Source organism: Littorina saxatilis, linkage group LG5 (assembly GCF_037325665.1).
Source record: "Littorina saxatilis isolate snail1 linkage group LG5, US_GU_Lsax_2.0, whole genome shotgun sequence".
Taxonomy (NCBI): Eukaryota; Metazoa; Mollusca; class Gastropoda; order Littorinimorpha; family Littorinidae; genus Littorina; species Littorina saxatilis.
The window spans coordinates 42,154,050-42,174,921 of record NC_090249.1 but is presented as its reverse complement, the minus strand read 5'-3'; the positions used below and the strand labels follow the sequence as shown (position 1 = coordinate 42,174,921).

The 20,872-nt window shown below is 45.5% G+C and overlaps 1 protein-coding gene across 2 annotated transcripts in view; it reads left to right on the top strand.

Moving 5' to 3' along the window:
• Positions 1-20,872, top strand: part of LOC138967179 (laminin subunit alpha-like) — a 168,539-nt gene that overhangs the window by 73,174 nt on the left and 74,493 nt on the right. For both annotated transcript variants that reach the window (XM_070339694.1, XM_070339693.1), the window contains exons 43-54: positions 5,467-5,604; positions 5,973-6,124; positions 6,693-6,806; positions 7,776-7,887; positions 8,285-8,455; positions 8,847-9,037; positions 9,664-9,780; positions 10,357-10,514; positions 10,964-11,102; positions 15,259-15,352; positions 16,579-16,695; positions 16,918-17,103. In XM_070339694.1, coding sequence (XP_070195795.1) covers positions 5,467-5,604; positions 5,973-6,124; positions 6,693-6,806; positions 7,776-7,887; positions 8,285-8,455; positions 8,847-9,037; positions 9,664-9,780; positions 10,357-10,514; positions 10,964-11,102; positions 15,259-15,352; positions 16,579-16,695; positions 16,918-17,103 — 1,689 coding nt within the window. The remainder of the gene's footprint in view (positions 1-5,466; positions 5,605-5,972; positions 6,125-6,692; positions 6,807-7,775; positions 7,888-8,284; positions 8,456-8,846; positions 9,038-9,663; positions 9,781-10,356; positions 10,515-10,963; positions 11,103-15,258; positions 15,353-16,578; positions 16,696-16,917; positions 17,104-20,872) is intronic.

The following is a 20,872-nucleotide window of genomic DNA, read 5'->3' as shown; positions in this document are numbered from 1 at the left end:
CCTATCACGCGTGACTCAACCGCCGCCATGTTGAAAGCTCACTCCCATTTCAGCACCGAGTAGCTCGGACGCTTTTTACACTACGCTGCAGGCTTTGAGCCTACACGAGAAGACAGTGTTTTCACCCCGTCTACAGGTCCCTGCTTCTCATGCACAAGTCTGGGTGAGCTCGTTCTAATTTGTTCGCTTTTGCTTGCGTTTGTTTCTTTCTCCGTTGTTCGGTCTGGTTGTTGTTTATCAATATCATAACTCAGACTGTTTTTTTGTCAGCAATGGCTGACAAGGAGAATTAGAAACCACAGACTAGTCAGTAGCTGCTGAGGTTTCTCCTATTAAGTTTCGCATAAAGAGAAAGGCAAAGGCACTATCTTTTCTGTTTTACTACTACGTCTGTTAAATAACCTTGAATGGTTGAAAACGACGTTAAAGGCATATGTACGCGCTCCCGTGTTTACAAAGTGTAGTTTGCCCATAATCGATGTCAAACGCATCATAGGACCATGTAATGACGATATGTCGCCATGCGCGGACCATTTACATGTATTACAGCTTGTTCTAGCCTCTGAAAGTGAGGATGTCAACAAAGACGCGGAGGTATTTCCCTTGCGTCAACGCTACCTCTGTTGGCAAATCTAGATAAATAGGACGATCTAGATCAAAATAAATTCTAATATCTCAACATTTAAGAGGTCCTAGACCACAATATCTTGCAGGGAACTTAATTTAGCATGTCTCCAGCTGTGGGTAAAGCAATTAGCGTGTATAGTCATCGAGTACATATGGCTTTAAACACCATATTAAGAAGAAAGAAAGAATGTCTGTTAAATTTCGGACCCTATGAGTACAATCATGCCGGTGCTGAAGCAGGTTAAATTTAGGTTACTTCAGCCAAAGGCGAACGCAGTGGGAAAGAATACTTGTGTTAAAGATGGTTTTTCTTCCCTTTTTGAGATGTTTTCGACCCAAATGTATAACATGTTACCATTCGTCGAGTTTGCGCTCGCTCCCGGCGGGAGTGGGCGACGTTTGTTTTCACGCATCGAGGTTCCGCCTTCATGCACAGTCACTTCGGCTGACGTGCACGCAGAGGAGTGTGTTTACTTCATACGAGGAGCGTTCACGCTCTACAGGTTAGTCAGGTTCACCGGTAGCCAGGTTCTCTGGTGAAAGTGTTCCAGTTGGGCCGGAACTAGTAGCCCCCCCGCCACGGCCGGGGGGGTGAAAGTTCGACTCCCGGAGGCTATCGCTCTTAGCAAGCGGAACTCACGGGGGTCGACACCGGACAACAAGTTGGGCCGGAACTAGTAGCCCCCCCGCCACGGCCGGGGGGTGAAAGTTCGACTCTCCCGGAGGCTATCGCTCTTAGCAAGCGGAACTCACGGGGGGTCGACACCGGACAACGAGACAGATGTACTCACGGGCAGACTTTTATGTCTCCGGTGAATGTGTACATGTCTCAACTTCCTCCTTTTGGGCAGGAAGCTGCTTTCGGGCAGGCTTTGCACGGTTCTTCCGTTTTGCAATCAGCCTCGCCTGTGGTGGATCGTTTTAGTGACGCAGCTAGTCACAGCGACTTTCACGGTCCAGTCTCAGCAGATTCGGAGTTCGACGATTCTCACTCAGTTTCTGAGGAGGAAGTTGATGTCAAGTTGTCACTCAAAGTTTAACCAGCTATGGTTACTGCAGCTCAGGTGTCTGCCAAGTACTTCGCTGAAGGGGTGACAGCTATGACAAGCTCTGCGGCACCACCACCCTCAGTGGCGGGTGATTTCCGCCCTGCTTTAACGGAAGTTCAGGGATATCGTTTTAGCGAGTCTCCTTCTGTTGCTTACGAACTTTCCAAGGTGCTGGCTAGAACTTCGGGTTCTGAGAATAGCTTGCCTGTGGATACTGTGCCTTTACTGGCTGCACACGGTCAGGCTCCTGATGCTGCTCAGCCATGGCTTGCCTCAGACCAGTTACGGAAGCGAGCACTTCGTTTCATTCACGCAAGTTTGCTCTCTCCCGTCGTCATCACAGTCTTTTTGAGACTTACGCTTTGCCGAGTGCACCGCTTCCGGTCACTCCGGAGTTGGCTAATCTCAGGGAGGATGTCTATCGTCTGGACAAACTTGTGCTTACTCTGAAGGCGCATTACTTGGTTTGGAGGAGACGGGAAGATACTCGTTGGAACTTGCGTCTCTTTCAGAGACACTTCTTCGATCTCTTTCGCGGTCGGTCGCGGTGTCGTTGAATCCTTTCGATTTTCGAAACGACTCTAGCGTGAAAGACGTCCTCATACTCCTGGCCTCTTTGGCTAAGGTTTCAGCCGAACAATGTCTGTTGCGGCACGGTTTTATGCACATGCGGTTTACACACGCAGGGACGCTTTCTTGTCTGGCTCTAGAATTTGACCTTGTGGAAGTTTTCTCATATGATTCTCCTTTTCCATCACTTCCTTTGTGGGCAGCGTTGCGGCGTTGCTTTCGCTTGCGTCACCCGCGCAAGTAACGCTTCACTCGCTGAGCGATATCCGTAGGCCTAGGTTACACCAAGCCTAAGAACTTAGTTTATTCTTTCTTCGTACTACGGAACCGCTTCCGGTTGCACCGTACTTGTCGATCATACATCTTAATGTTCATAGCAAGGAGAAACTGTCTGTTTTCAAGAACAATGATCTCCTGGCTGTGGAAGATTGTGGCCGCTCTTCTGTCTGTTATCCGCGTCTTGGTACAAGACTTTGATTCGTTCTTTCCCTTGTGCGGTTTCGTACTCACGGGATGCCTTTGTGTTCTGTCGGGACACATATACAAAGGGTTTAGCTTTGCTGTTCGTCTGGGAAAAGGCCTCGGCCGACAGTATTGTTCTGTCGGTGAGACTTAAATCTCTTCCTTGCTCGAGGGTTTTCTTTGCGAATCCTCTTCTTTGCACGCGGACTCTTCTCTAACAGAGAGAATCTCACAGCAAAAGGAAAAGCCCACGGCAGGCCTCGGCTTCTCTTATCAGAGAAAAGCGCTAAGCTGGCCGTTCTCAGCTTTGGTTTTTTATCTTCTTCTCGGCATGGCACGTTGCCAAATACCCACCATTTATCCCCTCGAGGCGATTTAGCGGTAGGGTTCAGTGGGCAAACAATAGCACGCTTTCATGCATACTCTTGGCACTTGTCAACTGGAGTCTTAGCGTTCGGCTCCACTCTTCTCTCTGCCTCTGTGTTTTCCCACAACGGCTGGAGGGGCGATTAGAACTCCCACTTTATTGAGGGAGGCACTGGGGCCCTTCCTGTTGGGTCACTTATAGATCGTGCCTATGTTTACTTCCACCTTTGGATATACAAAATAGATCGGAAGTGGCTACTTTTTATTTAATTCAGATCTTCAGGGCTCTGGTTTCGTTTTCTAAGCAATCAAATGAAGAGCTGGAACATGTTAGTGTCTTTTCCTGTCTGGTTCACAGACACAACCAATCTTTGGATTCTCACACCACTGCTCATGCAGGGCGTTCCCGTTGGTTCTCTCTCCACCAGTGAAGCAGTTCTGTCTCTTGTGGAATTCTTTTCCCTTGTCAGGGGAGAACATGTGTTGATTCAATCAGACAACACCACAGTGGTCTTTTATCTCAATAAGCAGGGGGTGGCATCTCGCTCCCTATCACTGCCTCAGCGAGCATGCGAGGTTTTGATGTGGTTTTTACCACCACGAGATCTTATTAGCAGTGAAGTACCTTTCTGAGAGGCTCTATGTATTGGCAGACTCTAGTCAGTCGGCCAAGAATGCCCACTCGGATTGGACTCTATCTCACTACGCGCTTCTACTCCTTCTGGTGAATTTGGAGAAGCCGCTGATAGAAGTTTTGCCTCTTGGTACTATCACCTTCTGCTAAATGTTCGTCTCCCTGTTCCCGGATAATACTCTAGACTTTACTTTTGGTCGCACATTATGGGCCCATTCAATCTTGGTTGCCAGTCCTTTAGGCCGGCAAGAGGGCGCCGTTTTTTACACTCGAGCCACATGGGTGTCTACTGTACGGGAATCATTGAGACGCTCAGGGGCTTCTGGATCTGGTCTAGAGATTTCTTAGGGGTTCAGTGTCTTCGTTTTTGTGTCACTTTGACTGGCTTGGAACTAATGGCGTATATTAACGGAAAGAACTCCACTTCTCTCCGTTCAATGCAGGTGGCGAACTATCTATCCTGGCTTTCCGAATTTTCTCCCACGTTTCTGAATTAAGACTTTATGTGATATCAGTTGCACTGACACAGCTAGGTCGCAAAAATATTTTCGCTTGGGTTCTTTGTAGCCAGTGTGATTAAAGGGAACCTCCCTTTGGTTGGCTGAAAGCAAATCTCCAGTCCCGACTTGGGACTTGCTCCTAGTTTTGGAGGTTTTGAGTTCGGATTGTTTAATCCTTGACAAAATTAGCCTCTTCTAGAGGCAATGATTTAGTGAAGTCAACCTTAACTAAATGGACTGCCACATTGATTAGGCATGCCTACAGTGGTGGCAAGAAAAAAGGGGGGGGGCAGTCAGTCCTCCCTTTTCAGGCAGCACGGGCTCAAGAGGTCAGAGTGTAGGCCTCTTCTTTACCTGTTCTCAAGTCTGAGAGACTTACATAAGTCATGAATGCAGCTCATTGAACGTTCAAGGACGTAGTCATGAGTTTCTATCGGCGGGGTATTTTAAGTACCCGCTATTTTAGTACACATCTACTAGACATCTTCTGCAGAAGATGTCTTTTTATGTTTTCCTGGGGACGTATCTGGTGCTCGGCAGAACAGAAATTTCGGTTTGCCAGCTATTGTAGCTACAGGCCAGATACTTGCAAGATGTTAACTGTGAGTTCATTTGCCCACCACCTAAATTAGCAATCTGCTATCTATGTGAGTTGCGTAAGAATATGTAATTTAATATAAAATTTCAAAAATAAATTTTGATTTAATTAATATACTTACCAACTCACATACTGAATTCCCTCCCAGCCTGCCCCGCAAATTTTTTAAAGGGGTATGTTTTTCAATACGGAATGAGTTTCACCGGTATACATCCTGCGCAGGCGCAGTACACCGGTAGTGAAATAACCACCAAGGACCATGCCTTATATGGCATACGGTTTTTGTTTCAGAATTATTTCCCCATGTTGCCATGTAAGAGTGCTTCAATGTCTTATCGCAAAACGAAGTTATTGCTTAGGGTTTCCCTAAAAATGAACAGATCTCTTCAATGGGAGTGAGCTTTCAACATGGCGGCGGTTGAGTCACGCGTGATAGGTCACGTGACGGTATGATCTCGACTCTTGTATAGCTTGGGTTATAGGTCAAGGCCGTTCTTTTTTAGGGGGTTGCTTCCCCTTTGGGGTGAAGCGTAGTTCAGTGTCCTAGCACTTTAACTGAAGTTAATGCTATCTATGTGAGTTGGTAAGTATATTAATTAAATCAAAATTTATTTTTGAAATTTTATATTTTCGCCTTACGCGACTTGTTTTATTGTCCAGAGTGCAACTGCCTGACTGACGGAGCGGTGGGATGTGATGACCAGACTGGACGCTGCAACTGTTTGCCTGGTGTGACGGGAACAATGTGTGACCGCTGCCTGGACCGCTGGGTCTTGGTGCCTGGTCAGGGTTGCCAAGGTAACGCTTTGTCTTTGTGTGAAGAGTTTTATAACCTGATATTCATACAGTGACTATTCTTATGGACTTAAAAAGCCCTGGGATTTGTGTCAAAGGTAACTGTAGACACCCCACTCCGCCCTTTTTCTTTCACTGCAGATAGTTCGACCAAGTTGTCAGAACTGTGCATTTGCAGATCTTACTCTGAGACAGCTAGAAAAGATAGAGACGCCATATAATGAAGTATCTCACTTATCCCTTTTTTTCTTTTCACACAAAAAGACGATAGATGGATGCACACACACACATGTCACACATTCTCTCTCTCGGGGAAAATCAAAATGACACCTGGAAAGCTAATAACTGTTGTTGTTTCTATGTGGCCACAGAGTGTGACTACTGTATCCATCTTCTCCTGGATGACCTGGACGTCCTTGACCGCAATGTGACCACCGTACGCCGACAGCTTGCCGATGTGTCAGTGGGTGTGGCTGCCTTCAACCGCCTGGCACAGTACAACAACACTCTTATAGAGCTGCAGGTTTGTTATTATTATTTTATTTTGTTTATCGTCTCTTCAGCTGATATTGCTATTTGAGACCGATGCAAGAGCTTCAGGTAAATATTGCTTGGTGATACCTGCAGTGTTTGTTGTGCAGTAAACAGATGAGGTCTGTTCTGCTTTTCCCAGAGTTCATTACATTCTCTCTCACAGTCCTTGTTCTTGCAGATCAGAAGAATATACTGTTGTGTTTGCTAAATGCATGGTCTTTGTTGGGACGGTTCCTTTGTGAAAGAGGCAAAAGAATAGCCTTCTTCTTGTAATGTGAATGGGGGCAGTAATTTATGGAAAATTTCAGGACTATAAAAAAAATAAAACATTGACAGTACTTGATGACCTATTGCGAATTGGTTTTTAAAGGGAACGACTGTTTACAAAATGTTTTAATAGTAAACAGTATTGAGCGTTTCCAAAACTGTTCTCAGTGAAATACTTTAATCATACTTTGGATTGTGAAAAAGATTTTTTGTGTTTTAAGGTCGCTGATTCTGTATAGTCGTTGGTACGGATGTCTAGAAAAGTAACGCTGCCATTGTAATGTCTCCAGCCTAGAGTGGCTGACCTGTACTCGCTTGACCAGGACGAGATGCAGGACATGATGGACCCTCTCAAGGACAGACTGGACACTGTGGAGAGTGACGCCAGGGACACACTCGACAAGGTCAGTTCTCTTGGATAGACAGTGGAACCCTCTGTGACCATGAGACAATAATGATAATAACAAGAATGATAAAATCAATAATGATGAGAGCTTAAATAGGGTGAACCACAGATGTCTGTGCTCTCCACGCTTAAAGGTCCTTGTCTACATTTTTATACCGAAATCGCCATTTGACCATTAAAATGCAGAGTCTATTATCTACAAATATCAACAATACACCCCCTTTCGATCAGGAAAGACGAAGCCAGTGTAGCCGTTTGAAAATTCATTGTAGTATTCCAGCGTAGTACTCATAGCAGGATATCCTTATTTGGAAAATGCCAAGCGCAAAACTCTCTCAAATCCCGTGCATTTCGTGCGTTTAAAAAAAAGCGTGGACAGCGCTCCAGTGTCAAACTGTTGCTGCACTTGTTTGGGCGTGGCTATAAGCATAGTGACATGAATTTGATTGGTCAGTATTTTTAGGCAAAGCACATGTTCTCAGCAAACAGAAAACAAAATATTGGAAGCGTGAGTCACGCTACCCAAAAATAAAATCGTTTTTTACATATATTTTTTTTTCTATAACTTTTTTCCCCATGGTTCATTCATCATCTGACATAACTTTTTAGCAAAATCTAACCATAAGATTATTGAAAAAAAGCAAAAATGTAGACGATCACCTTTAACAATGACATATTAACAAAATATTTTTAAAAATTGAAAAATAATAAATGAATAAAAATCTTACCATTATAATAGAACAGTTATCTTACAAGAACATAACATAAACTTTGTAACAATGTCTATGTACACACACACTAGTCAATAAAAATCAAGTTTTAAAATGTAGGAAGTGTTAAAATGGGGGTAACTTTAAAGGTTATAAAAAAACAACCTGAAAAGGCAAGGTCTTAAGAAAATGTATTAGCAAAATGCTAGACTCCTCGACTAACCTCTACGATCCAGGTTATTCCTTTAATGTTGCAGGCAAACCAAGGAGTCGCTCGAGCGGAACAGCAACAAGACTCCATAGAAGCACTGACCACCGACGCCTCGGACACAGAGATTCTCATCCGTGAACAAGTCGTCATGGCAGAAAGTGAGACATCTTTACCTTTTTCTTGAAATCCTGAGTAGGGTTTGGACCAAGTAATCTTTGGCTTCTAGGGTTAGGCCAGCATCATGCACGAGTCATTTTAAACTCCTAAAAATGGTGTACAGTGACTGGGAATGTGGGATGCATGTTTGAAAAAAAGCCTGTAAGGTTAGGAGGTAGAAACAAGTTTTACATAACTTTACAAAAGTTACACGAGTCTACAAGAGTTAATTAAATCACTGAAATTGAAATGACCTGTGTTGTGTTTCAGGGGACACAATTTAACACAAGTTATAGTAGTAATCCGGTGCTGGTCTACATGCCAGAAGGCATAACGGGCACAAAGTAAGTAACAGTAATCCAGACTAATAATTAATGATTTTTGTATTTTGTTTTTCAGACGCTGTGCAGTTTGTGAAGCAGATCTTGGGTCAGATCCTGGCCAGCATCAAGGTGACCAACATTGAGCGTTACATCATTGATGCTGAGGGGATCTTGGACGGCATCAGCACTCGCAACTTCACTGTGGAGGATGTTAAAGCCCTTCTGGAGCTCGAGAATGCTAAAGCTTGTGAGTTTTGAGGGAGAGACAGAGAGAGAGAGTCTGTGTCTGTGTCTGTCTGTGTGTCTGTGTGTGTGACTATGTGTGTGTGTTCCTGCCAGACATCTGTGTGTGCAACTTCACTGTTCAAGATGCTGATGCTCTGATGGCGCTTAAGAATGATTAAGCATGTGAGTTTTGAAAGAGAGTTGGAGAGGTCGTCAACAGGTATGTGTTTGTGTGTGTGCAGGAGAGAGAGCTAGAGCTCTCTGAGAGAATTAGTGATGTGTACTTGCACTGTAGGGCTTGAGAAGATATGGTATTTTGTTTCCAAGATGAAAAGTTTAAAGATTTGGTTGTGTCTGTCCGTGCATCTGTCTATTCGTCCATTCAGAAGACTATACTTTTTTGCTCCTCACAGTGCTTGGCGTGGTTGATCAGCTGGGAGAGAAAGTGGAGGCAGAGCTGAACCGCACAATCGACACGGAAGTCGCGCTCGGGGACATCCTGGAGCGACTACTGGACCTTGGCAAGAACACAGAGACCAACGCCGCCCTCATGGCTCTCGATGACCTGCGGCGGCTCCGGGCTCAGAACATGGAGGTTCTTGAGGTCAGAAAAGTGTGCTGTCTCTTCCCATTCCCATTCTGCTGGTCGATGTGAATGCGTGATGTATTGTGTAAAAAAATTCCATCTCACACGGCATAAATAAATCTCTGCGCCTTGAATATGTGCGCGATATATATTGCATAAAATAAAAATAAACAAAATTAAAAAATAAATCCCTGCGCTTAGAACTGTACCCACGGAATACGCGCGATATAAGCCTCATATTGATTGATTGATTGATTCCCCTTCCTCCCTTCCTTTTCCCCCAAAACAGAGTATGACAGCCTAAAATTGCAGGGTGAAAATAAAACCGGCTGAACACGTAAAAGTCTATTCATGAGGGGGGCGGGGGGGGGGGGGGGGGGGGAGTGAAAGCCCATTTGTGGAAGAAAAAGTAAAAGCCCACTCATGGAATAAAACAAGGGGGGCGTTGGGGCATTGTGGTTTGGGTTTACCAGTGAGAGTTGACAATCACAGTAACTGTGATTATTTATCTCTCTCTGTCTCATAAAGAATAATCTGTCTTCGGTGTGATTGTTTATCTCTCTCTGTTTTATAAATTTAGAAAGCATAATCTGTCTTCGGTTTTGGGCCTTTTTTAACAACTTTTGTTTGTGTTTTGTGTGCAGGATTTGACAGAGGTCATTGAGACGCTGGAGAAGGATAGCCTGACCTTGCTGGACACGGGCAGACAACTTTTGGAGGACGCTGAAGAAGCCTTAGCCAACGCCACCACTGCTTTTGATGTAAGTGTTGAGTAATGGGGTGGAACGGTATAGGGAACGGAAGGGGAACAGATTCCTCTGTTTTGATTTAGTTCCTCATCCCCTACTCACACAATTTGTTCTTCTGGTTTGTTATTGTCATGTCCACCATCATGAAAATGTGTGTAATTTAGTTTTGTTTTGATCTCCTGTTTATTGCATGGCTGTTGAGCGTATATAAAAGATAGCCTTACACTGCCTTGCAATATTTTTTGTTTTTTTAATATATTTTTTTTAACATGTTTTTAATTCTTTTTGGTACACGACAACAACATCAGACAGCAACATCAAATAACATCAGACATACAAAACTATGCTATATGCATCTTCACTGCCTTGCAATATTGGTTCATAACCTTTCATGAAGTGAAATATTCCGAAACTGGTAGACTGCTTTTGTTCCAAAATCAAAAATTAAAAAAACTAAGAATAGTTATAGAAACATTCCGGTAACTAACCTTTCTTGTTTTTTAAAATATTTTTGAGTGAAAAACTTGTGTACTGGTTGAGATATTTCAGTCAAGCAATTCCACACACACACACATTTGTGAATTTCAGGAGCTGGCAGTGGACTCGTCCAAGATGGAGCAAGCTCTGGTGGACATTATGGGTCACTATGACAACCTGGGTCGCGGTCTGAATGACCTTGAACCTTTGGTCAACCGGACCTTTGCCCATGCTGAGGCTCTGCACGTCCAAGCCAGCGAACTGGACAAGTAAGGGAGTCTTTAGGGACTGCTAGAATATCTTGTTATTTTAAGGTCTAATACACAGATTTTTTCTTTCACAATTTGATGGCCTATAGAGTCTTTAAAGTTGCTGTCATTTGTTTGATATGTGTAATGGACCTGCAGTTGTTATTTGTAGTGTTCAGAAGGTTGCTGTTTCAGGAATTATTAATTGCATTTGTTCAGAACTCTGATTTTTCTGAACTCGAGTAATCAGGAGAGTCTTATAATGATCAAAGTTAGGCCGTCTAAAGTCAGCGAAAAAATACTCACTGAACAGAAGGCAGCCACGCCATTGATTTTTGGTATGTATCCAAGTGAAGGGATGCTCTTAATCTGTGTAGAAGCCTGCACTGATCTGCACCAGTGAACATGATTGTGTTAGCAGTACTGGTTACCTTTCAATCATGTTGTTTGCAAATGGGTTTTACCTGCAGCTTGTACAACAACACGCGCGACCTCTCGGCCAACGCTGTAGCGGCAGGTCAGGCCTACAAGAACATCGTCAAGTTCATCAACGCCGCTCACAACAACTCCCAGGAGGCTGTGGACGACGCTGATACAGCCCTCAACGAGGTTCGTGTCTTCTATTTTTAGATACAGTGGAACCTGTCTTCTAAGGCCCGGTGGCTCAGGTGGTAGAGCCCGGTAGCTCAGTTGGTAGAGCCCGGTAGCTCAGTTGGTAGAGCACTGGACTTGTGATCGGAAGGTCGCAGGTTCGAATTCGGGCCGGGACGGACACGGGTCAACTTTATGTGCAGACCCAGAGACGGAAGCCATGTCCCACCCCCGTGTCATCACAATGGCACGTAAAAGACCTTGGTCATTCTGCCATAAGTGCAGGTGGCTGAATACACCTAAACACGCAGACACCTGGGTAGCACGACTCCGTTGCTGCTAGCTTTCCACTGGGAGGAAGCGACCCGAATTTCCCAGCGATGGGACAATAAAGTAATGAAAATGAAAAAGAAAACAAAACCCTGAGGATATCGGGTCTTGAAAGCAAAGGGGTTTAAAAATGGGTGTAATTTTACAGAGACTACGATCCGAAAATGTGAACAAGCAAGGTCTCAAAAGAAGAGAAGTCTTGAAATTGAGGGCGGGGGGGGGGGGGGGGGGGGGGGGGCGGTCTTTAAAGGGGTGGTCTTTAAAGGGGCGTTTTACTGTAGAGGGTTGAGGACATGCTTGGAAGTAAAGGGTAACTACTTGAACATGATCAAGCAGCTTTGTGTTATTCAGATTTTATTTAAAGAAAATATTTGTACATATACTCGGTGGAAAAGTTTTCAGTGATTTGAAATAGGTTTTGTTGTTTCATTGTCTGCCGGCGCAAAGCGACATCCCTGCTTTATTTAACCAGATACAACATTCTCCTTGAATGATAAAAAAAAAATATGCTGTTTTAGATTTGATTGATTGATTGATCTACCAATTGATATTGTGTGTGTGTGTGTGTGTGTGTGTGTGTGCGCGTGTGCGTGTGTGTGTGTGTTCTCTTTGCATTCTTTTTCCAGCATCTTAATTTTACAATGATTTTTACAAAGGTTTGGTGACTCTGCTCTCTTTTTAGTGTATTGTATATTGTGCGCTTAAACTTCTCTGTCAGATTAGACAGTGATATACATACACCCAGCACCGCAGGATCATAGAATGAACAATTTCCAAAATAGTTATACAGTATTAGCATAAGTTTTGGCCTACATGCCATATCTATTTTACTCCTATTAATTCGAGTGCCTTTTCTGTCCCTGCCGCCTTATCTGTTACTGAATTACACTTCAAGCCCGGATAACTTTAGTTCCACAGCGACTCTGCTTACCTGAACTGAGAACTATCCCATATGAAAGTGAAAAACAAAGAATTTGGTGGCATTCAGTGTAGGAGTTGAAGTGACTGGTCGAAAGTATTGATGACACAGTTGAGGGGGATGTACGTATCTGTGTGAGCTATGTGCACCTGTTATTCTGGAAAACAGATATTGGACATTGCATGCGAAGTTAAACGCAAAAAAAACAAAACAACCCATTGAGAACTGAATGGAACAATATTTTTCCAACCGTTGTTTAATTGTATGATTACAAATAATTTATTTTATGTCAGTCATGTCTTATGTATTCATTGCTGCTAATGTTTTTGCAGCTTCTCATCTGTATTTGTCTAAAACATGACTTAATTGCAAATTATCTTTAAAAATAAAAGTGGGGGGATCAGCTAACATGCTGTATTGCCTTGAAAATATAGTATATGTAAAGGTAGGTTCTGGTATTTCCTTCCCCATTGCCCGGTATCACAAGTTTTATCCTGGTAGTATTGTACATAGTTTATTCATACATAGCTTATCCATCCGTAGTTTAGCTATCCATAGTTCATGGCTTGATGAGTTACCAGAGGTGTATTTGCTCACATTGTACATGTATATGCTTCTCCATTAAAAGCGTAACGATGTCCATTAAAATTGCAAGAAGTAATTTTGCAATTACAAAAAAAAAAAATGAGATTCAGATTAATTTTTATTCTATCGGATGATAAGGAATAAATTCCTGAGTGAACTCGCAAGTATGAATTTTAATCATAATGTTACAAAAACCACCCTGTATACTATGAATTCCCATACACAATTTTGCTTTAGCACTGCTTATCATCTAATCACGGCACGCATAAAATATACTGGTCTGCTTTTACCCAATGCAATTTAGCCATTCTTTTTGTGTTCAAGTATGAATTAGATGTACTGCAATGATAATGGAAACATGAAATTAAGATATAATGTTAGACAAAAGAATTGATAAAGAGAGAAAGTGTGAGTAGCCAATGCCTATACCGTATCAAAGAGCAGGCTTTGCATCAGAACTGCGCCACAAAATCGAATGGTTTTCAAATCGTGTTTCATTACCATATTTATATAGACCCTCCTCAGATGATAAACATACTGTTTTCCAATACAAATAATTATAGCCACAATTTCTGTTCAAATATGCACATGTGTTCCACCAACAGTAATGCCCAAAAAGAAACCATCATTATCTTCATATACTGTTCAAAAAAAGAAACGCATAGCTTGTAATATTTGGTTAATTTAGTTATATGGCTACAAGGATATCCACCAAACTGCAGAAAATGTTTATCTGGTCGTCGACCTTTCGTCCATTGCCACAAGTGAGCTCTGCACGTGACGCATGCGTTATCAGTGGCTACAATGTCAAAATTGCTCATTTGGCATGACCACTCGTCATGCTTCAGTGTAATCTCGTGAAACTCGGGGAATATTGAGCTCTCACCATGTCTTCCAAAACCCATAAAAGCGGATTGTTCGCCACAAAGAAATCAGACGACAATTCAGCGACGAAAGATGGCCCGATTGAGCAGAGAAGACCGCCAAATTGCATTGGGTCGTTTACAAGCAGGCCAAAGTCAAAGTGCAATCGCCAGGCACTTCCACGTGTCCCAGAGCACCATCAGTAGACTGTGGGTCAGGTTTCAAGCCACTGGCTCCGTTGCTGACTTGCCACGAGCGGGAAGACCAAGGGCGACAACTGCTGCTCACGACCGCTTCATACGGCTCCGCCACCTCCGGAATCGTTTCCTGTCGGCCTCATCTTCTGTCCAGGCTCTCCCCGGGCCACACCGATTATCGGACCAGACCGTGCGGAACCGCCTGCATGAAGCTGGTTTGAGAGCTCGCAGACCTCACAGAGGAGCTGTCCTCACCCGCCGCCATCGCCAGAACCGAGTGCAGTGGGGCAACCAGCACCTTCGCTGGACCGTCCGGAATCACTGGAGACACGTGTGGTGGAGGCGTCATGGTGTGGGGGGCGATCAATACCGCTGGAAGGAGCACCCTGGTGCACGTCCAAGGGCGCATAACTGCCCAGCGATACGTGGAGGAAATTCTGCGCCCACACGCCCTTCCTCTTCTGGCTGACCAGGATGCCATATTCCAGCAGGACAACGCTCGCCCGCACACAGCACGACTCACCACCCAGTTCCTCACCGACCACCATGTCCAGGTGCTTCCCTGGCCATCCATGTCGCCAGACATGAACCCGATAGAACACCTCTGGGATGAATTGGACAGACGTGTGCGCAGGCGAGAAGAAGCGCCGGCAAATCACCGCGATCTATTGCAGGCACTTCAGGAGGAGTGGGACACCATCCCACAGCAAGATATCCGGCATCTGATCCAGTCCATGCCCAGAAGGTGCCGGGCAGTTGTTGCTGCTCAAGGCAGTCACACCCCCTACTGACTTGACAGCCTCGGCACCCAATCGTATTGATTGACTGATTGATTTGAAGATGCAAATGAACTGTGTGTGCATTCAACTGTGTCCATACCAAATTTCAAACAAATAATCTAAATATTGGATTTTCTGTTAATTTTTTCGAAAAATAAAACAAATTTGGCAAGTAGCAACTATGCGTTTCTTTTTTTGAACAGTATAATAACAAATATGTGTGACGACTTATTGCTACCAAGTTATTTTATTCTGTCCTTCCTGATAACATTTGACTAATTTTTATGTCAATGGTTGATCTTTTTATTTATTGTTTTTGATTTGTTTAATTTATAAAAATTTTTTACAGAAAGGCATGTGTATTTCGGTATTGTTTCTATAGGCAGTCAAAATTATTTGAAGATCTGGTAAATTTGTTTGTAAGTAACTGTTGTTCAATGTTAAGCATAATGTCAGTGCTTTTTCTTTCGTTATTTTGATGAGTACATTTTATGTCACAGACAAATGGAAATGCAGAGAATGCGCGAGAATCCTACATCATGAGTGATGAACTGCTCGGAGAATCAGAGATTCTGTTTGATAAAACACGAAACGGTGAGTTGGTTTGTGTGCATAGTATGTGTTTTCTAAGTCAAGTGCCCTCTCTTAGTTGTTTTCTCGGGACATACCAACTGTGTTAACCGTATGTTATGGAAATTGTCAGATTTAGCTAATTTAGGTCACACCTGCAAAAGTGACAAGTCACGAGTCGACTGCTGCAGTTCCGTAGCCAAAACAAACTGTCAACCTGCCAAAACATAATGATCCCGACCGCCAGTAACATTTCTAGTGTTAAAAACCAACCAACACCGAAAAATGCAAACTGTTTCCTTACCTTGCAAGTTGACACAAAGATAAACGATAAAATTAATCAATGCACTTCAACTAACCTACAACTAACTTGTACACAGAAAGGTTAGAAGAACAAAAACAAACAAAAATTTGAAAGCAAAGCCAAAGAGAGACAGTGCACCAACACCTCTTCACAGGACGAAAACCATTCGCCTATGATCAGGAATACCAAGTCGGGTTTTCGTGCCGAACGGGCTGGAATGTCTTCTTTTTCAAAGGTGTCCAAAATCTTTCCTCCGCGACACAAAAACGTTACGGAATCGACCTTTCCCGCAAGTTTGAAATCGGGGGACAACCGAGCGTTCGACGGTAAACCGCCGTCCGTAACGGCGTGATTTCCTGGCATCACGGCCAAATAAGATCAACAATAAGATCAACAACGAAGAAAATAGAATGAATCACAGTACCTTAATGTTTGCTGAAGCGAAGACACGGGATCAAGTAGTCTAGAAGAGTAGAAGATAGAAGAGAGCGAGAGTTAGAGAAAAGACGAAGAATAAGTCAAAAGTAGAGACACAGCAAAAATGGTGTTGTCTGTAGGTCGGCAAAGAAGAGAGTGACCGAACGCGGTCACGGGGAAAGCATCCACGCTAAGCTGGCTGGAAGGCATTGCCCAGCGATTGGTCCATGAGCTACTCATTAATATTCATGAGGTTACAGCAGGGGAATTCCGATTTCCCATAAATGTCCTTGTTACCCACAAGACTTTTTGAAAGGTGGAGGTGTGGGTGTTTTTGTAGGGCTCTTATTTTTCTGCAAATTTGTGGATTTCAGAGAAGTGTAAAAAATGAGAAACACAAAAAATCTCTTTTCCTTAGTTGACTTTGATCGGTGGTCAGCAGAGGCATACCAGACTTACACTTAGAAATCATTAAGATGAATGCTACAGCAGGCGCTACAACTTAAGTGTGGTTGTCCTAATTGTGCAGAATTGCTTAGCAACCTGACTGCCTCCAAAACCGAGACGGATGATGCCCAGACGGAGAAGGACAAGGTGGCTGAAGTCCTGAATGAAATCCAGGAGGAGCTTGATGCCTTGGATGATGGTACGCTATGTTTCACATATTTTCTTTTCTGTCTGTGGAAGAGGTGTCACTTTCTCCACTTTTCTTCATGGCAAAGTTTGTGTGTGTGTGTGTGTGTTTGTGCGTGCGTGTGTGTGTGCGTGCATGTGTGTGTGTGAGAGAGAGTGTGAGAGAGAGTGTGTGTGTGTGTTAGATCTTGTGATACTGTTTTTGATATAAGTGTGCCTGGGTTTTGCAATACAGGATCTGCCAGTCTACGCAGCCAGAATGTGATTGACAAATCAGACGTCACGTCACAGAAGGGCGTTGCTGCAGGGGAGAGGGTTGACCGCATCATCACTTTGCTGCCAGAGGATCAGAAGAAGCTTGAGAGCATCAACCCTGATCGTATAGAGGCTGTTCTCAACATGAAGAACACTGAGAGCAATGGTAGGTTTTGCTCTTTTTCGTACAGTGTAGCGTTTAAAACTGATTAAATTACATATCTTATCCCAACTCACATCAAGCAATTTACTCCAGTTTAGTGCTAGGACGCTGAATAGCATCGCCTTGGTAACAAGGGGAGGTCACCCTAAAAAAGAGCTACCTTGACCCCTTAACATGACAAAGTCACGCGTGACTTCCTGACCTTGCCGCCATCTTTGAATCATTCACTCTCCAGCGGTCTGTGTCTACAGACGTGTTTTGATTTTGCTCCGGCTTTCAGCCGGTTTGTCTGACTTCTGCCTTTGTCAGACCCTGCCTTGGTACTTGCACACGGTCCCTCTGCTCCTACTGTGTGTTTGGGTGAGCGTTTTTGTTGTTTGTTATCGTTTTTGTGACTTAGGTTTTGTCGAGTACTTAGCTTTGTTTACACTTTTTTCTGTTCGTCATGTCGGATAAGGAAAAGAAGAATAACGCTAAGTCGGCGGCCGAGCCTTCTCCCACGAGGAAGTCTTCTCGTAAGTCTAAGAATTCGTCAGGTCAAGCTTCGATTAGAGTCACTGACCCTTTGTCTAAATCCTCGTTTGATGTTGCGATAGACTTGCCAGATTCTCCGGCGATGCCTAGTTTGCCGTTGTCTGCTTCACCGGTCTTGTCCGGTTCAGGTCCGGTCAGCGAGAAGCAGGATGTTTCTGCTATTTTGCACTCCTTGAGTGCTCAGATTTCCTCTCTTTCAGCGGAGTTATCATCTACCAAGGCTGAGATGTTGTCTTTGCCTTCCGGCGTGGGGGGTGTGCGTTCCCTGGCCAGGGTGCGTGTTCCGCCCTCCTCCACCGTTACGTCTGCCGACGTACACGCCTCTTTTGATGGTAGCCGTGGTGTTTCCCTGCTGCGTTCAGCGGCTTCTTGGACTGACGACGATCAAGGTATTTATACTTCGCCAGTAACCGGGTTCTCCGGCCAAAACGAAGTGCGTGGTTTGGAGAGAGTAGCCACACCGGTTCATGTGCGCGAAAGCTTAGGCCCTCGGTCTACGTCGTTCCGATCGAGTGAACGTCTAGATCGAGGGAAAAGCCCAGACACGCGTTCGGTCTCTGACCGAACAGGAGAAGTGCGTCCTCCGACACTCTCTAGAGGAGCAGTTGGTGCGGCAGCACAGCTTTCACAGTTTTCCCCGCTTCCGCCTTACAGGCAGGAAGCAGTCCATAGAGACGTACCGCTTGGGTATAAAATCCCTCGTGTGGCGTCTCTTCCGGGCGACGCTTTGTCGGACTATGGTAGTCACGGCGGAAGTGTCGTGCCTGGCTTCACGGAAGTGAGGGACTACCAGTCGGATTTTGGCACTTCCGTCCAGGGTGACGAAGATGTCAGCTTCCGCATACCGAATAAGCTTCCGCAAGCTCTGGCGTTAGCGGCGGAAGTGGCTTCTCGGTATTTTGGGGAGGGTGTGACGACGCCTTCCGGTTCAGTTGTTCAACCCTCTTCTGCTTTAGGGGATTTTCGTTCGACCAAGGACGAGAAACAGCAGTTCCGGTTTCGGGAATCCCCTTTAGTAGCGTTTGAGCTTTCAAGGCTTCTGGCCACTGGTCAGTCTGGTGGTGCTTCCCAAGCTGTCCCACTGTTAACAGCTCATGCTCAAGCTCCTGATTTTGTACAGGCTTATCTGGCTACATCGAGTGTGACCTCAGCTTTGCCTCACGGCGCTTCTAAGAGGTTACTGTCTTTTAATCCGGTCAATCTCATTGACTCGTATGCCTTGCCGCGTTCAACGCTTCCGGTCACTCCGGAACTCGCAGCACTTAGGCAGGATGGTTACAGTAGGGAGAGAGCAGTCCCTTTCACGGAAGCCTCTCTTTTGTCTCTGGAGGAGACTGGCAGGCGTCTGCTTGAATTGTCTTCTCTTTCTGAGACTCTGCAAAGATCTCTGTCAAGGTCTATCGCGTCGTCTTTAGATCCCTTCAAGTTTCGGGACGATGCTGTGGAGTTGGATGTCACTGTTCTGCTAGCCTCTCTGGCTAAGGTGTCGGCTGAACAGATGAATCTGTCGGCTCGCCTTTATGCTCACTCTATCCTTGCTCGGAGGTCAGCCTTCCTCACGGGATCTCGGATTCAGGACAAGGTTACCATTGAGTCTCTTAAGTCCTCTCCGTTTGTTGAGGGTGCGTTGCTTGGTCAGCCATCCTTGGATGCGCTTCGTAAGGAGACGCAGGACGCAAGAGACATGGCCATAGCTCAGATTGCTCACCATGGTTTCGCGCACCAGAACAAGAACCAGACCTCTTCTAAGCCCCAGTCTTCGGGTTCGTTCAGAGGCAAGGCTCAGCGCCGAGGTTCTTCTTCTCGGGGTAGGGGCGGAGGTGCCCCTTACCCGAAGAGTGCTCCATCGTTTGGCAAATCGCGGGGGTCGGGGCGCAAGCCCCCCCCCCAATGATGCCCCCCCGAGCCACCTGCTCACTTGGCCCCCACCCCTTTGGTGGCGGGCGGCCCCACCAGGGCCCTACTGGCTTGGTTACTGCTAGTAAACAGCCAGTGGATAGTGAGCATCGTGCGTTCGGGGTTCCGGCTCCTCTGGTTAGACGGCAAGGCCCCGTTGACCAGGGTTCCTCCCTCTTTTCGTTTTCCCAAGAGGAGGGAGGCTCAGGAGGCCATTCAGGGAGAAGTCTACTCGTTGCTAGAGAAGCAAGCGATAGAGGAGGTGTTGGACCGCAATTCACCGGGATTCTACGGCAGAATTTTTGTGGTGCCAAAAGCCTCGGGCGCCTGGCGCCCAGTCTTAGATCTGTCTCCTTTGAACAAATACCTCAGAGTGGTGAAGTTCCGCATGGAGACTCCGGCGTCGGTTCGGGACGCACTCAGGCCAGGGGACTGGGTGACGTCAATAGATTTAACCGACGCCTACTTCCACGTTCTCATTCATCCTGCACACAGGAAGTGGCTGAGATTTCTATGGGGCAAGAAGATTTATCAGTTTCGGGCTCTGCCGTTCGGCTTATCCCTTGCACCTTGGATATTCACGATGGTTGTCCGCCAGCTTGCCGCTCTGGTCAGACAAAAGGGGGTGCGTTTTCGGGCGTACCTCGACGACTGGCTTGTTCTCAGTCAGAGCTCGGGGTTGTGCGCGACACATACTCAGTGGGTGCTCGCACAAGCGCTGGAGCTGGGCTTTTCAATCAACCAGCTGAAGTCAGAACTCACGCCTTCTCAGGAGTTCACGTACTTGGGCATGACGTTCAACACCGTCGATTGGCTGGTACGCCCTTCACAGAGAAGGGTGGACAAGTTGCAAAGTCTGATTCGAACTCTGTCCTTGAAAGACAAAGCGTCTGTACGTGTTCTGACCTCTCTTCTTGGCCAAATGGAGTCGATGGCCACTCTTGTGCCCTTAGGCAGAGTCCACAAGCGGCCATTTCAGGCCGCCCTGAGTTCGCTGTGGAAGCCTTCTCTTCAGGGCTGGGAGACGGTGGTCTCTCTCGAAAGCTGGTTTCGGCACACAACGAGGCAGTGGCTACTTCCCTGGATTTCACAGGGGGTGCCAATCTCGATGTCCCCCCCAGACGAGTTTCTGTTCACAGATGCGTCTATGGAGGGTTGGGGTGCCCATCTTTCTGTTCACACTGCGTCAGGTCTGTGGAGCGAGACGCAGAGGGGTTGGCACATCAATGCCCTAGAGCTAGAGGCTGTTTTCCTGGGACTCCTATCGTTTCTGTCTCTGGTCAGGAACAAACACATTCGGGTTCGCACAGACAACACGACCGTGGCGGCCTATATCAACAGA